The sequence below is a fragment of the Aphelocoma coerulescens genome, chromosome 2 (genome assembly GCF_041296385.1).
Source record: "Aphelocoma coerulescens isolate FSJ_1873_10779 chromosome 2, UR_Acoe_1.0, whole genome shotgun sequence".
NCBI lineage: Eukaryota > Metazoa > Chordata > Aves > Passeriformes > Corvidae > Aphelocoma > Aphelocoma coerulescens.
This window is the reverse complement of record NC_091015.1, coordinates 130189038-130205465: the sequence shown is the minus strand read 5'-3', so window position 1 is coordinate 130205465 and position 16428 is coordinate 130189038. Positions and strand designations below refer to the sequence as shown.

The 16428-nt window shown below is 37.1% G+C and overlaps 1 protein-coding gene across 1 annotated transcript in view; it reads left to right on the top strand.

Moving 5' to 3' along the window:
- CA8 (carbonic anhydrase 8) overlaps positions 1–16428 on the top strand; it is a 45635-nt gene that overhangs the window by 27376 nt on the left and 1831 nt on the right. The window contains exon 8 of the mRNA XM_069004809.1: positions 5758–5924. Within this exon, the coding sequence (XP_068860910.1) occupies positions 5758–5892 (135 nt within the window). The 3' untranslated portion in view covers positions 5893–5924. The remainder of the gene's footprint in view (positions 1–5757; positions 5925–16428) is intronic.

The following is a 16428-nucleotide window of genomic DNA, read 5'->3' as shown; positions in this document are numbered from 1 at the left end:
GTAGTACAGACTGGCTAGATTGCATTGAACTATATTTAATTTATCTGGCTCTTTTTAAATCCAGTTTTATAATAAATGTCAAACAGAAACTACCTATTTAAATTTGATTTCGCACGTATGTATTTTAAAGTTTTCGGGGTTTTTTTCTTAAATTAAATCTAACAGTTGTGAGCCTTTCTACATCAAACTTTTCAAATCTGTCTACAAATAATTCCAGGAAAAACAGTGAAAACTCCCAGTGAATATTCTCCCACAGTCTGTGAATCCCAGCTGGAGAAATGTGTGTTTAATTTAAGTGAAACTACCTAGAATCCCTGAAGCTGAATGCATTTATTTTCATTGCCTGCTCTGAAGCATGTGAAAAAAGTATAAAAGGTGATAAATTCAGATTTAAATTATTTCAGCTTTAATCATTTAAAATTTTGCTACTGATGCCAGCCCAATATTTTAACATCTTTTACAATTTAAAATTGGCAATGTTTCTTTTCTTATGGAAACCGAATTCTAGGTCTAATCACAGGATAAAGGCAATAACTCCCAATAAGTTATTTGTCTAGTAGCTGCAACTTAAATGCATGCCATCATGAAAGTGTTATTTATTTATGAAAAGGTAAGACTTGTGGCTGCTTACTACTGAGTAAATGCATTACTTACAACATTACTTACAGCAATGAGTAAACAGCATTCTGTTAGCATTATTAGATTCAGAATAACTTTTAAAGACAGTGCGTTTTGTAACTTGTCATCTAATTGTCCAGATATGATATTGATAAATAAGGGGACTTAATCAGATTTACAAAGTCTGCAGCTGAGACATACTATTATATTGCTGGTTGCAGATTTTGTAGTCTCTGTTCCCTTTTAATCCACTCAGTGCACAGAGGAGAGTTGAGTTTAAGCCATCCACATGTAGTGGGTGAACGAAAGAGGAATTAAGAAGAGAAATGCAACTAATTTACCACAAGAAAACAAGATGTTGGAATATAGTGTAAAGGAGATAAGACTCCTGAAAAAAATATTGTGCCTGGGGAAGAGTGACCGTAGTGCCTGGGGCAAAGACGGAGATTCACAACCATGTTAAGTGAGGGGTAGCTGGTTTGTGTTCATTACTTTGATAGGTATAAACTCAGTCCAAAACCATTGCAGTGATGAAGGGCACACAAGTCATGGAGGAGATTTTCCCTCCCTGTGGCACTGTATGTGGGTGAGATGTGTTACTGGAGGGGAGTGATGGATTGGAGCAGACTTATGCCAGTATGATCCACTATGCTTGTCATAGATAACATCAATTAGAAAAAAATTCCTCACTGATATTTTTGATTGCAACATAAAAGTTAAGATTGTGCAGGAAAGACAGTTATTAAGATCATGAAAGGCTTTTGCCAAGGTGGGATAAAAAAGTATCTTTCATCAGATATTGCTTTCAGATGTCAATTAAAAATAAATATGGGATAAATGAGAGGAGGTGATTCTGGGATTCATAAGTTGAAAGGTACAGTGAGGTCTCCATGATGCTCAAATATTAAGATTTTGGCGGTTCTAGAATATCTTGCTATAGCTTAAAATTCCAAGATTTTAAATTGTAATTAGCCTTTTGGCTGCAATGAAATATGTGGCTTCTTTTGTGCATGCTGTCATGAGTGCCTGTGAGAGATTTCATTTAATCTCAGAACCACAGAATGATTGGGATTGGAAGGCACCTCTGGAGATCATCTATTCCAAATGCCCTGCTAAAGCAGGTTCATCTAGAGCAGGTTGCCCAGGAGAGATTAAAGAGAGATTAGAAATGCAAGGGCTTTTGTCTATGGAAAATAAGAGGATGTAGTATAGGATATACCATTTTGAATCTTCCATGGAAGGCTGGTAGAGGCATTTAATTTTATTAAGACAGCTTCTAGTATTAAATCATAGATTTCAGTGCAAATGCATTTCAAATGGGTTTAAATACATTATTTTTACATGTGTCATTACCTTGTAGAACTTCCTTCTTTGGGATACTAATGAAACATCAAGTGCTTTATGTAAATACTAGCAGCATCTGTGGTTATAGCCAGAGAGAAACAAATTCAAGGCTTTCTATTTTCATTTTTCAGGCCATGAAATAATCAAGCTATGAGTGTCAATAACAAGTAAATAAAGAATTAGATAGTGTTATATGGAATAAGTTTTATTTCTTTCCTCTGATCAAACTAGTTCATATATTGGAGATGATACTAATTTTCTGCAATTAACACAGCAATATTAATTAGCTTAACAAACTGTGGGTCATTAGAGAAAAATGAATAAAATTGCAATTCTAGTTCATGGTCACACTCATAAGATATTTTCATATTTTGTTATTTTGAAACAATGAAGTAACTATTTTGACATAGGCACAGTAGGCTGACCATTACAAAGTAGAGAACCTTTTTTTATTCTCCTAAAGACATTTTCAGATAGTAAAGTTCAGCTGATGAGTTGATATGCTACTGATCTAAGTCAATGTTAAGTGAAAAGAGTTCTGAGTGTGCTCGTTATATGAATAGCAAAAGAGCAGTCCAGGACTGCAGCAGCAGGATGTGCTTTCCTGGAATCCAATGCTGTTTCCTCACTGGAAGTAATTTTCTTTGCCATGAGACTTCACTTCCATCAAAGAGCTTTTTCCTTCATGGGTCATTCTGTGCGTATACCTGCCCTCCTATTGTAATTTTTGTCATCCTCACTTGACTTATGTTGAAATACACTAGCTCAGAAAAAACTGTGTTGTTTGTTTCTGTGAGATACCTCACACATGCATGTACACTGCTGAAATGCAGTGGGAGAAAACTCCCTCCTATTAGGCCAGTAAAGAGCAGGAAATAGTTAAAAAAGACTTGCTCATGCTTCTCTCCACTATATTTTAAAACAATGGAACATTTGTGAATAATGTGTTTTGTGGTTCACTGAAGCCCAGAACAAGTACATTGTCTAAACCACTCAGAGAAGGGGTTTTAAAAAATGATGCAGAAGGAGCTGTTGTTCTGCTGTATTCATTGTCAGAGTTAACTGGTTTTGTATTGAATGGCATGGTCTCTAGTCCTTTTGTCTACCTCATTCAGAATCAAAAACTCCTAAAGGACAGAAATAGTAACTAGCATATGGAGCTGTAGTGGAAATTGTGCAAAATTTATGTAAACTGTAAAATAAAGCACTCACAGCTTCATGGTATTCTGGGTGCTGGGAAGTAGGTCCGTGTTCTTGGCAGGTGTCATGGAGACGTGAAATTTTCAAGCAGAAGGATAATGGTTCTATACCTCATATTGAATAAATGTTTATAGAAAGCATGCAAATTCTTAGTTTTGTGTGCTCTATTTTTCAGCAAATATGAAGAATGCAGTGGTCAGGATCTGAATACGAGTGGTAAAAATATTCTACAAAATGTGAACATAAATGGTTTCACTCAGTAGATATGCAACTGTTCATGTTGTGGATTTGCCTCTACACTGGTTAGAACTTAATCCTGAATTTCAGTGTGAACAAGCTTAGGTCATCCTTAATGTCTTCTGGGCATGAGAAGAACTTTTGTAAGTGACTGTTCCTGGTAAAAGTATGTGAATATCCAAGGGTGCTTAGCCATATGCCTCTAAAATATCTGTTTCATTGGTAGTCCTGCAGGGTGTACTTCACAGCCTTGACTTATGAAGGGTTGGGAGAAGATGGTAAGCAGTGAAACAGGATGAGCAGGGCACACATATTACCTGGCCACATGGAAATTTAATAGGGAAAGTAGTGTTGGCACAGCTAGTGTCCTTTTCTGACAGAACTACTTCAGAGTAGAGCAAAACACCGTGTGTGTAGAGGGTCTCTGTCCTGGCAGTCTTAACCATGGAAGGAACAACTAAACCAGGAGCTGTTGAGCCCAGAAGCAATTCCCCCTCAGAGCAGGGCTACAATTCTTGACTTCCCTAAAGACTAAATAGCAGGCACAGAGATCAGGTCAGTTCTACTCTCCTGACTGAAGAAACTGGAAGCAGCTTTGTGAGGAGTACCTCCTGGAGAAAGATTTCACTGCGGGAACTGGGATGGAGCATTTGTAGTTACAGTAGGAGGCAGCTCACAAATGCCAGCTTTGCAGAGAGTCTGCTCTTCCCTCTCCTTCATCTGTGTTTGTTTGAAGTATCTCATTCTCACAAGATCAAACAAAAGCCACATTTTTGTAAAGTGCTCCTTCCTAAACTGCAATTATCTCAGACTTTCCAGAGTTGACTCAGATGGTAGAAGAGGATGCTTTTACAAAACTCCTTCAGTGATTTACCAGCCCTTGAGTTCTGAAGACTTTTTCAATTCCAAGCTGGTAGTGGGTTTGTTTTCAGTTTGCTTTAAACAACAACAATCTTCCATAACAGGATTCTGCCTCTAAAAGCACCTTCAAGGAGCTTTTTTCATTTTTGCAGTCTAAGCTGTTGCCTTATATCTCAGCTGCCAGAAGCTGAGTGTTGATTTCCAAGCACAGTGGGTTTTTTTAAGGAAAATGAAGCAGAGAAGAGCTAGCCTCTAAATCAAGTAAATAAGTCTGTATCAGTACTGCAGTAGGGTGGAAAACAATGAGGGCAGTTGTCTTCCAGGTTGCAGTAAGAAAGTATTCTCTGTAGGCAGAATAAGAATAAAAGTGCCATTACCTGCTGTTTAGTACCTAATTTAATTTAATTCTGGAATCATGCTTACATTCTCCCTGTAATATTTCCTAGGGTGTTTTGCATGGAGAAATTAACTCTATAATATCCTAGATGTTAAAATGATTGTATACTCAAGGCTCCATTTTGCTTTATGTGTATTTGCAATTTCAACTTAGAAATGAACTGCATAGTGAGGCATCACAGGGTCGGTACAAGTACAAAGGCTGACGCTAGGGGAGTCAGCCATCAAGTACATTTGCTGTGTCCAGCTAAGACAGATTGTGAATATGTCAAAGAAAAAACTATTTTTCCAGTAGTTGTAACTATTTAAAATACCAGACTCTTTAAAATGGCACTGGTGAACAGTACGGTGAAGTTTTTTGTCATGCAGCACTTGATGCTAATACCAGGGATGGGGATGGAAGCTGGTCATATTCTTCCCTACACCAGATTAGATTTAGAAAATTGTAAAAAGAGTCTATAAGCAAGAAACATATTTATTTTGGCTCAGTTGAAATCTTTTATATTTATTTTTTACTGCATTTGACTTTCTAACTATCTACATCTACAGATCTTTTGAAGCAGTATTTTGTTTTGATCACAAAACCTGTATTTTTTCATATAAAATGTCAACAGACATCCACTAAAGCTAAGAATCTGTTCAGTATTCTTCCGGTTTAGAAGATAACAACAGTTTCAGGCAGTAAATAAATCACCAGGAGAATTTCAAAACAATTTATAGTCAAGCAAGTTATTCCTGAAATGCACTTCTTTGAAGAAGACCAGAATTACTACTCTCAACACACAAGAGAAAGGTTGATTCATAGGATGTAATCTGCAATGGCCAAGATGGTTATAGATCCTAAAAGTAGTTGTGAAAAGGCAAAGGATAAATTTGCCAAACCATATGCATAGGAATTCTTGTCTTTCTCTATATCAAATGTTTTGACAGTGCTGATAACTATTTTAAAATATTATTAAAGTATATTGACCTTAGTATATGGTACCCGAACACTCCAATTTTCAAAGCTGCAGAACTGGCTGGACAAGGCTGGGTCTGATAATTAGTCCCACAGTGAAGAATGTGTCTCAGCTTCTTCATTTCTGCTTTTCTGTCTTTCAGATAGAGGAATTTCGAAGACTGAGGACTCATGTTAAAGGTGCTGAACTTTTAGAGGGCTCTGATGGAATCCTAGGAGATAACTTCAGACCAACTCAGCCACTTAGTGATAGAGTCATCAGGGCTGCATTTCAGTAGCAGAGGAGGAACAATGGTAAATCTTCAGTCAGGTAAGTAAAAACTTAGTGGAAAAATCAAAACTTGAAATAATTTAGCTAAAGGAGAAAATGCCCTTAATTTTAGCTGATGTTATGACACATTGTCACAACTGTAAATTTTGACACTAATTTCTATTTCATCCTGTGGTATAATAGGTTGGTTATGTTTAGGTTTATGGTTAGGTTTAACTCCAGTTAGCAGCCAAGCCCCACAAGCTGCTCAGTCACTCTCACCTATGGGATGGGAAAGGGGATCAGAAGGGTAAAAGTGAGAGAACTGGTGGGCTGAGGCAAGACAGTGTGATAGGTAAAACAAAAGCCATGCATGCAAGCAAAGCAATACAAAACAAGGAAGTCATTCATCACCATCCAGGCAGTGGATCACGATGCACAGTTACATCACAATTAATTCTTGTAGCTTTAAATTTCTCCTGCTGCAGTGAGGAAGAACGCAGTATGCCTTACATATCTGGTATATTTCCCCAGGTACTGAGTTTTACTGGTTGATTTCTTACCATGTTTCTAGAAGACCAGTCATTGGTGGATCTTTTTACTCCGTTAAAAAAGCAGGGTAGTAGTTCTGGGAGGAGGCCTTTAATTCTAAAAGGAGGCTTTTTTTTTTTACAATACTGTTCTTTCCCAACGAGATCAAATTTTGGGTGACTCCAGTGAAGATACAGGAGGAAACAAATTAACTTCTGTCATGGCTAATTTTTCATATTTAATTCATCAAAGTAGTTGCTGCTTCTTTCCTGCCTTCATTGACTCACAGAGCAAGAATTTGAGGATGACATAAGAGTAATACATATGTGAACCTACATTATCCCTGCTTCAGTTACTAAAACCTCTCATGTTATGTTCACCTAGCCTCTATCAGTTACAAAATAAATCCCCTTAATGCTCAACAGTTACTCCTAAACCTCGTTATACTTAGTTAATGGATGTTTTACTGTAATGAACAACCTGGCAATGAGATTCAAAGAGAATTAAAGTCCAGGGAAGTAGTTAAGTCACCATCTCTGAAGGCATTTAAGATGTGTAGATGTGAGTTTTAGGGGCATGGTTTAGTGGTGGACGTGGCAATGCTGGGTTAATAGTTGGACATGATGATCTTGAAAGTCTTTTCTAGCTTAAACAATTCTATGATCCTAAGACAAATTGTTGCCTTGAAAGTAGTGAGTCAAGGCACCAGCTTTATGGTTGATTTTGAAATGAAGTGCCCCAGCCTTGATGCAAAAAATAAGACAGCACATCTGGGAAATCTTCAAGAAAAGAATCTGTATGATTGCTTTTTTCAATAAATGCTACTGTTTTTTAACATAGTAAAATTTTTCATCTAGTTTCTTAAAACAAACTTTATTTAAATAATAAAAACACTGGGTACTCCCCATTACCCTATTTACTGTTGAAATACACCATATAAAAGCATAAGGTTTTCTATCTTCACATTTCTTCAAAGCTGCAAAATAACTGATTCATCTAGGGTTTCATCTGGAAAGCATGCTGCTAAAAGATTTTTGATAAACAATTTTGGGTAAGGATATTTATTTGTTCTTTAAATTCTTGCCCTCTCTAGTTCATGTCAGGCTCTGTTGTGGAGTTATGCCCCGTCAGAGCATGCTCGGGGTCCAGTCCCCAATTTCGTGTGAAGTAACAAATGATCAGGCAGCAGATAACCTGCAAAAAAGATTGATAATTCAATACTTCCAAAAAATGGATCCATTAAAACTAAGCAAGAAGATTATCCTCCCTCCTGCATATGATAGAAATTATTTAATTGGCTAGGACAGTGACCAGCAATTTCATGGTCTTTCCATATAGCATAAGCATTCAATACAGTGTTTGCATCTAAACATTTTTGAAGTAAGGGTTTATTTGTATTTTATAACACAATTTAATATCTGCATCTGAGAAGTTAAACAAAAAAACCCCCAAAACACGGATCCCTTTTTAAAATATTATTTTCTCATTCTCATATTTAATTTTGGGCATATCCCTAAGCCCAGTCCTCAATTGCATGGTTCTCTGCAGTAACCAATTGTTGTCGCTTTAATCTTGAAATGGATGTTTCAAATTCATCCCAGCTTCTGCATAAAAATTACTTGGGAAAATCGTGGCAATATTAAAGTACAATTTTTCTCAGAGAGTGAATAATGCCCTCAGGCCAGTGCAGGTAATTCAAGTCTGTAACAGTGAAATTACTTGACACACTGAGTTTGAATTTAAAGCATGAAAGACTTTCCTTTACAATGTTGGAATTGAAATGTAAAAATTTCCCTTTTGCTTTCATGTTTGAAATTTTATTACATTTGTCAATACTTATAAAGATTTGTTCTATATAATAAGATTCATCTCGGCCCTGCTTCACAAAATAATCTGCAGTTTTAATTCCCAAATGATGGAATTTTTAATACAAAGTAATAGTCCTCACTGTAGGGCTATGCTAATTATGGGCACTCAAGCACTGAGGAAGAACTGTGACTCCTGGCACAGTGTAGCTCACAGAAGAAATGACACTTGTTTCTCTGCACCTGATTGAATTATTTATCAGAAATTCATTCGGTCAGGTCTTTTCAGTTTTGTGTGCATCAGTCCAAGTAGCACTGAACTAATCAAGGTTTCATTATATATCCTTGCTATTGAGTTTAGGGAGCTGAAAAAAATGAAGTATAAAAAGAAATCACATGGCTTTGTTCACGTTTCTTCTATGCAAAGAGGTAAAAAGGGAAGGAAACAATCCTACTTACTTTGTAGTGATTTCCTCACACCTCTCTGGGAAGAAGGTGTTGAGGAACAGTAGCTCCTCACACATACCTCAGAAATCTTCAAAAAGATTCCTTCCTTCACAGGAATGAGGGAAGTCCCTAAAGCTGGGACTGCTGGCATCGACTGTTGCTAAGAAGACTCAGTAGCAGATGGGGAAGTAATAATTTTCAGAGCAGCTTCTTCCTAGTGATTCAAGAGGAACATTTTTTCTTTTTAAAGAGCAGATTTCCTTTTATTTTAGAGCTCTGGTATGTCTTGAATATTACAATTATCAACACACTGGTTGACTTATTTTCTTACACAATGCCCCTCTGCCAAGGCTGCTGGAACTCCTGTCAGTAAAGTTTTCAACATTTTTTTTTTATTCCAAGCCAGTGTGGCAGCAGCCACTTGAAGAACCTTGAGGAATGTTAGTTTGCCATGACCTCGTTACTCTATCAGGAAAAGAAGGAGACAAATGTTTCTGTAAGTGTAGCCACAGGAGTAGAAAGGGGTTGTTTGAAAGGTCTAATTAATTTTGACTGAAGCAGAATGCAGGCTCTATGCACACCATGCTCCCAAAGCTTCAGAACATCTGCTCCTCAGCCTTGATTTAAACCTTGACAAAACTGGACTCTTTGTGGCTTATGATCAAATGGCATATGTTGATATTTGATGTAATTTGTTCTAGTTTGTTGAAAAAGAAGCAGAGTTGACACAAGCATGGAATATCATGGTGTGTAGTACCAGGGAAGGAACTATTTTTTTTTTAATGTTCCTCCATCATGGGAAAGCCCAGATCTCAAAATACTTCTCTGCAGTTCTAAGACAAAGTTTTGCCAGCCTCTAAAGGGAGCCTTCAGGATTACAAAACAGAACTTTGTAGCTTCTCTGCTGTCTTTAACCCAGTGGGTTTTAGAATAAGTTTGTTGCTATCTAGTTGGCCTCATCTGGCTCTGCTTTTTTCTGCTGAAAACGTATCTCTTTCATATAGCCTGGGGTTAATGACTTTTTGGACTCTGTTTTGGTAGTGTTTTTGAAATGCGTCCCAATCATGCCCCATTAAATGACCTTTTCACCCTTCTTCTTCTTCTGCAGTTGCTGAAGTTTTCAAATACATTTCTTTTGAAAAAGCCATTTAAAAATTTTCTAACCTTTTAAAATCATATCCAATAGAGCCAGTCAGGTGTTAAGGAGTTTGGAGGAAAAAAGCTCAGTACAGATTTGCTTTCAGACATGGAAGGTTAAAAAATTGAGTTCAGCTTTATACAGTGAAGAACAATGGAATAACAGAGTAGTTGTGATTGAAAGGTGCCTCTGGAGATCTATTAAGTTTGATCCTCTGCTCAAAGCAGTGTTAACTACAGTGGGTTTCTCAGAGCCATGTCCAGCTGGGTTTTGAATATCATAAGGATGAAGACTCCTCAATCTCTCTAAGCAAATTGTTCCTGTGTACTCTTGCAGGGAAAAAGGTTTTTCTTCATTTAAAATGAAATTTCCTGTATTTCAGTTTGTACCCATTGCCTCTTCTCCTTTCACTGGATGCAGCTGAAGAGTCTGGTGCCGCCTTCTGTACTTGTTCTCATAAAGTATTTATACACATTGATAAAATCCCTGTTGAAGCATCTTTACTGGAGGCTGAACAGTTCCAGCTCTCTCAGCCATACTTGTATGACAGGTGCTCCAATCCCTTACCATGTTTGTAGCTTCTTGCTCATCTCAGTATGTCTGTGTTTCTTCTGAACTGAGGAACCCAGGACAGGACCCAGTGCTGCAGGTGTTCTATCAGTGCTGAGCAGAAGCATTTCCCTCTACCTGCTGGCAGTGCTTTTCCTGGTGCAGCCCAGAAGGCTGTGGAACTTCATTGTTGCCTTGGGTGCATTACTGACTAGAACTTGATGTTTGCCAGGACTCCCAGGTCCTTTTCTGAAAGAAAAGAGAAGGGATAACATTGTGACTTCCTCAGTGTTAACACTAGTTTCTTTTATACTTCCTGCTTGACTCAGACCCCTTGCTATGGGCATCAAGCTATTTCTTGATAATTTCAGATGATCTTGGAATAAAATTTATAGTTCTTATTGTTATACAGCAAAGCCTCACAGTGGGGACAACAAATGGCACCACTCCTAGAAATCAAGCAAGAAAAACTTTAAATCTTCCATTTCATTAAAGGCTAATTATTTGACAGTTTTAGGCTTGACACACTATTTTTCAATATGTGAATTGTGAGTATTCCAGAAGGCTGGCTGGAATTTTGGGGCTTACTGCCTTTCCTAATGGATAAGTACTTTTCCAGTACTGCATTCTTCACTGAGGACAGCATTATTTGTGTTTTCCAATGGATTTATCACTCCCTCTTTAATTCTTGTTGCTTTACATGTAGCTGCTGAGATAGACATGCCTTTCCCCTCTTTTACATCAGTGGAAGAGCTTTATATGTGAATGAACAAGATGTCTGATCCCAAACACTTGAATATCAACTCGAATTTGTAATGATAGTGAATTCACTATGGCATGCCTACAATGTTCTTATCCCTTTATACATCAAGGGGTATACACATGATTCCAGACATGGAGTAGGTAAATGGCATTGCTCATATTTTCTAAGAGGAGGTTAAATAGGTGCCTGTTACAGAAGTCATTTAAATCCATGAGGCTCTTTTAATAGAAGACAGTAAGAGCTTTTTCTAAAAAATACTTTACTAAAATTATATTGAAAGAATATTTTCTTTTTAAAGTCCTAAACTTTAATTTGCTTTCCTCTGAGAATAATTAATAAACTAAAGAATTTGATTTCCAGTGTGTTGTCTCAAAACTCCCCATCTCAGACACAATTTATTTTGTATTCATAAATAAAGAATTATCCTCCAAGTGTGATGATGTATTATACCTACTCCATCTATATACATACATTACTCAAGTTCTCCTGAACATTTTTTCATTTGTGACTGATTCAGAAATTCCTGAGAAAGCATCAGTTTTTACATATGCAACTACATATACACACTCATACATACACATACATCTGTGGTAGACCTCAGACTGGAAGTAGCTGCAAGTTTATCCAATATCCTGTAAATTATGATAGCAGAAATTAATTCAGGTTAAGAACATTCTTAATATAATTACTATTTTCCTAGTTGTACATTCACGATTAGAGAAAAAATAAATGACATCATTAAAATAGCAATGTTGTGCTAGGCCTGGGGAACAGGAAGGTGTAATGTAGGCTGGGAGGAACAGGGACTGCATTTCTGATGCTGCAGAGACTCTCTGCATGATACTGAGAGGTCTGAACAGACAAGGAGAAACTGGCACAACATTAGTTTTACAGCAAGGAGAGAGGGCAATGGTGACTGTATCTGGTGCGTTTTGTGAATGGATAGTGCAGGTTCCTTGCTTTTGAAGCTGCTGAGCAGCTCTTGTGGACCCAAAACTATGTTGCCCTTCCCCCAGAATATTGAACAGGGGATCTGGTGTTGCCAGTGGGAATGAACTAGTACTAAAGAGGTAGTGGTGCACTCTTCCCTTTATGGAATTGTCAATTGTATGATAACAGATCATAGAATACGAAGGAACATTCAAACACAGAGAGAGCTGTGGAGCTGCACCTTGCCTTTGAGAAATGGGAAGTGTGATACAATGCTGTGGACTGTATTTCTATGTTTAAAGAGATCTCAGTGAAATTTACATTTTAATGGACATTTACATTAGCAATCCATGTGTCTTTATTCTCAGTTACTAGTAGCATTTGCAGTTTGTGAAGTTCGCAAACAAGTTGCTCTGCAGAAGTTCTAACACTTGGGGATTTTATCCTTTCCTGTTGTGTAGATCCAGAGCTGGAATGAGCAGTCAGCAGCCATGCATCATTACGCTACTATGACCGTTCTTATCATTTTCCTGTTTAAAAAAACCCGAATCAACCTGACACAAAGATTATTAACAGTAGTTCTTTAGAAATGCAAACACTGATTTCCTAGATTTGTTGAAATATGAGTATTTATGCTGCTTCTAAGTGAGCGATTTTTTAATTGGTTATTGTTTGTCTCCCTAAATTTAGAGTTTGTGCTTAAAAGGTGGTTGGTTTAATTAAGTTTCAATCTTTTAAAGAAACAACTTTATGTTACCACCAAAACTGACTATTGTTCTTCTATATTTAAGGTCTTATGTACAGTGCCCAACCCTCCCCTGCCACTTCAGAGTACTCGAGAATGTGCTTGCACTTGAGTGCATGCCTGTAGGACAGAGGGCCAAACACCTTTGGCTTGTGAGCCACACACCATAATCAGAGGCTTACTGGAAACAAAACAAAACAAAACTTTTGGAGCCTCCAGGCAACCAAAAGCTTCAGGAATGGCTGAGAAATAGTGCCTTTTCCGGTTGTTTTCCACTACTTTGTTGTAATACCAGGGAGTAGGGTGTACACTGAGATTGCAAGTGAACCCTGTAATATCAGCATAAATTCTTTTCCCACTGCTGATGTTTCAAATAAGTGAGTAGAAAAACACTTTTGTAGCTTATGTGACCTATCCCTGACATGGGGGCCAGAATGTAGGAACTTGGTAGCCAGAGGCAGCCAAGAGTCATAGACTGGTCCTTGCTGTGGTAGGTGTTGTATTTATGTGTCCAGGCCAGAGCATCAGTATAGCAGGTGATCAAGCCCTAAACGAGAAAGAAAACCATTTTGAGTTTTCAGAGTTAGTATCATATTGGAATTGTCCTTGTTCAATTCCTTACTGAGCTCTTGTTAGAAATACACAAACTGTGGAGGAATGGAAAATGGTCAAAATCCTTTAGCATGCAAAGAAGCATGGAGAAAAGATTACTGTACTTCCTTTTCAAAGCTAAAAAAGTCATAAGGTAGCCTAGGAATCAGATCCCTGCTTATGCTTCAAATAAGATACTTCATGCTGACAAGTGTTCCTAAATTTTGTGACCTGTGAGTTTCTGTCAGCATCACACATTGTTTCCTGTCCATAATTCACTGTTATCATCAGCTTCTCATAAAAAGAGTTTTGAGAATATAATTTCCAGCTGCTTCATAAGCCATGTATGGTTTGTAGAATTCTATTTGGGAACTGATAATGGAGCCAAGAGCCAGGAGTGCCAGTCATACAAAACACCCTCACAACATGTTCATTAGCAATCACAACACACAAGTTATGAACACGCACTGAAACTCTGCCGTGGTATTTTCATATGGGGAAAATGCTGCAAATTAGTGGTTAGTCAAAATAGTAGGAAGCTTAAATCATAATTGATAAAACTACACCCATTCTTAGGAAAAGAGATTAGTGCATATAAAATGTAATAGGCTCTCAAATGTCAAAGGTACTAGGAGGACATGTAGGTACATGTGTCTGTATGTTACAGAGAAGAGAGCCTGAAATATGCTCTCCTCCTTCAGCAATGATATACAAGTCAGGCACTGGAAGTGCACTCTGTTTTACCTGGAGGAAATCATGCAGATTCAAGCAGAACATAATTACTACATTGAAACTGAAGATCCAGGTAGTCACAGATCCCTACTCTTATTGGAATTTTTAATTCTGATTATTTCATACAGATAAAGACAATGCAATGAAAAATATGCAAACTCTTGCTAAGCAGACAGACATGTTTTGTAAATAAATAGCAAATTGAAACTACCAAGTTATTTGGATTACTGAAAGTGTTTTTGCAACTGACACTTGCCACTCAAGAAACAGAATGTCAGCAATGACTGTTGTCAGCAACGTTTTATGGATAAGACCAGAGTTTATGACAGAGCGGTGCTACCCAACAAAACTTCATTCAAAAGCATTTATGCATCCCCTTAGCTCAAGGCAAACAAAGGTGTATTTTAGTTAGCTACATGTAGCTAAATGCCCACAGAACTTGATGTAGATGAAATAAATTGTAACGTTTTCATGGAAGGAATGCAAAGCGTTTCAAGAAAGATAAGGTTTGATAAGGTATTCAGTTTTCTTTTCTGATACACTCCAAATCTACTCCTGGCTGTACTTTCAGGTGCTGTTTTTAGGAAGGTGTAGGACAAAGGTAATGTTTTATCAGTATTATACTGGTTTTGCCCCCCATGTATTTTGATTTTGTTTTAAACTCTTAAACATTTTGATTTATCGTAGTATTAAGGAGGAGAAGGCAAGATCCTTCTGTAAAGAAAAAGACAGGACATTGTGTGAGACAGTGGTGGTAAGGAATATGGTAAGACAAAAGAGGTGGAAAAGCTCTCCAGAAAGGAGATTGCCTACTTTTAAGCACCAGAATAAAGGTTTTGATCTTGTGTAGTGATCTTGACCTAAAGCTGCTGCAGTGGGACATCTTATTTCCTCCCTATCTGATGGAAAGACCTATTATAGTGGCCATCCTATTTAATTTCTCCTTAGTCTCTTTATTTGCACTTTCTCAACACTTTTGGAAGACTTTGAAAAAGAATTCTTTTCACTAAAGTTTTCTTATATCTTCTTTTAAATATGTTCTCTCTATTGCTATAGGAACATTGGGACCTTTGGTTCTTAGAAATATACCAGCTCTTCTCCTTATCATTGGTTGTGCTTCTGCTCCGTGTTTCAGAGATAAGATCTATAGTGTTGCATTTATCTCAGTTTTGTACAAGAAAATTTTCTCTGTGAAGAATATAGGTACATAAAACTATTATATGAAAGAATTAGATATAAATCTTCTTGGAAAAACAATGATTTTTTTACATTCTGAGGTTGATTTCTGAGTTTTGATTAACCTTGTTAATATATTTTGTTTTCAAACCATGGGTATTCTGAAGAACTCTTAGATTTTGCAGGTATTTATACTTTATGGCACTGATCCTGGAAGGTGTTCTTTGGGAATGGTTATTTGATTCATAGAGGACTTCACCAGAAGCAGTAGGTCTCTACTAAATATATGTAGGACTCAACCCAAGCAAAGGAAGTTTCAGGGGCAGAAATATAATCTATAAACAAGGCATCTAAGAATTTTGTGGTTATAATGCACATGCCCATTTGTACAATTGTAGCTGAAATATTGCATTTCCAAAAACTTTTCAGAAGAGTAAGAGAAGCATGTGTCTTCATATCTACATAAACCTTTGGCCTGAATAGACCAAAGGTTACTTGACCACATATATTATGGAACGGTGCTATTGATTTAGCATGGTAGGAAAGTCATTGTTAAACAAGAATAAGGGGTAAACATGAATAACAACACTACCAATATATACAATCAGTCTTTTGTCAGACAGTACATTAAATATTTCTGTAACAAACACAACTGAAATCTTCAGACTGGCTTATAATTAGGCTCCTTTCAAAAAGTAATTCATTAATACAATAGGTACCCAAATCCCAGTTCAACTTAATTTCACTGACTTTGACTTTTGGACTAAAAGCATTAAGCTTGAACTAGCTAAAAATGTACAAAATGTGCATTCAATTAAGGAGTAATTAGATACTCAATCACCCTTATATCACACGAGGGATTATCCAAGAAAGAGGAGAGAGGTACTACTCACTGCAGTGTGTAAAACAATTTTCTTAATTAGTTTAGCACTAATTGAGATTGAGGAAGCGTCACTGTGCCACAGCATTAGTTTACCTAAACGGACCCTTAAAAACACAAAGGTTTTGGCTTCTTTTGAACTTTCTCACTTGGATTGCTTAGTCTTATTCACTGATCCAGTAACTTCTGGCCATACAAATGGAAACTTTCTGTTCACTTCAGGGAGGGGTTTGGTCCCTGAACCCTTGTATCAGTAGCCCACTGAAAAACATGCCAA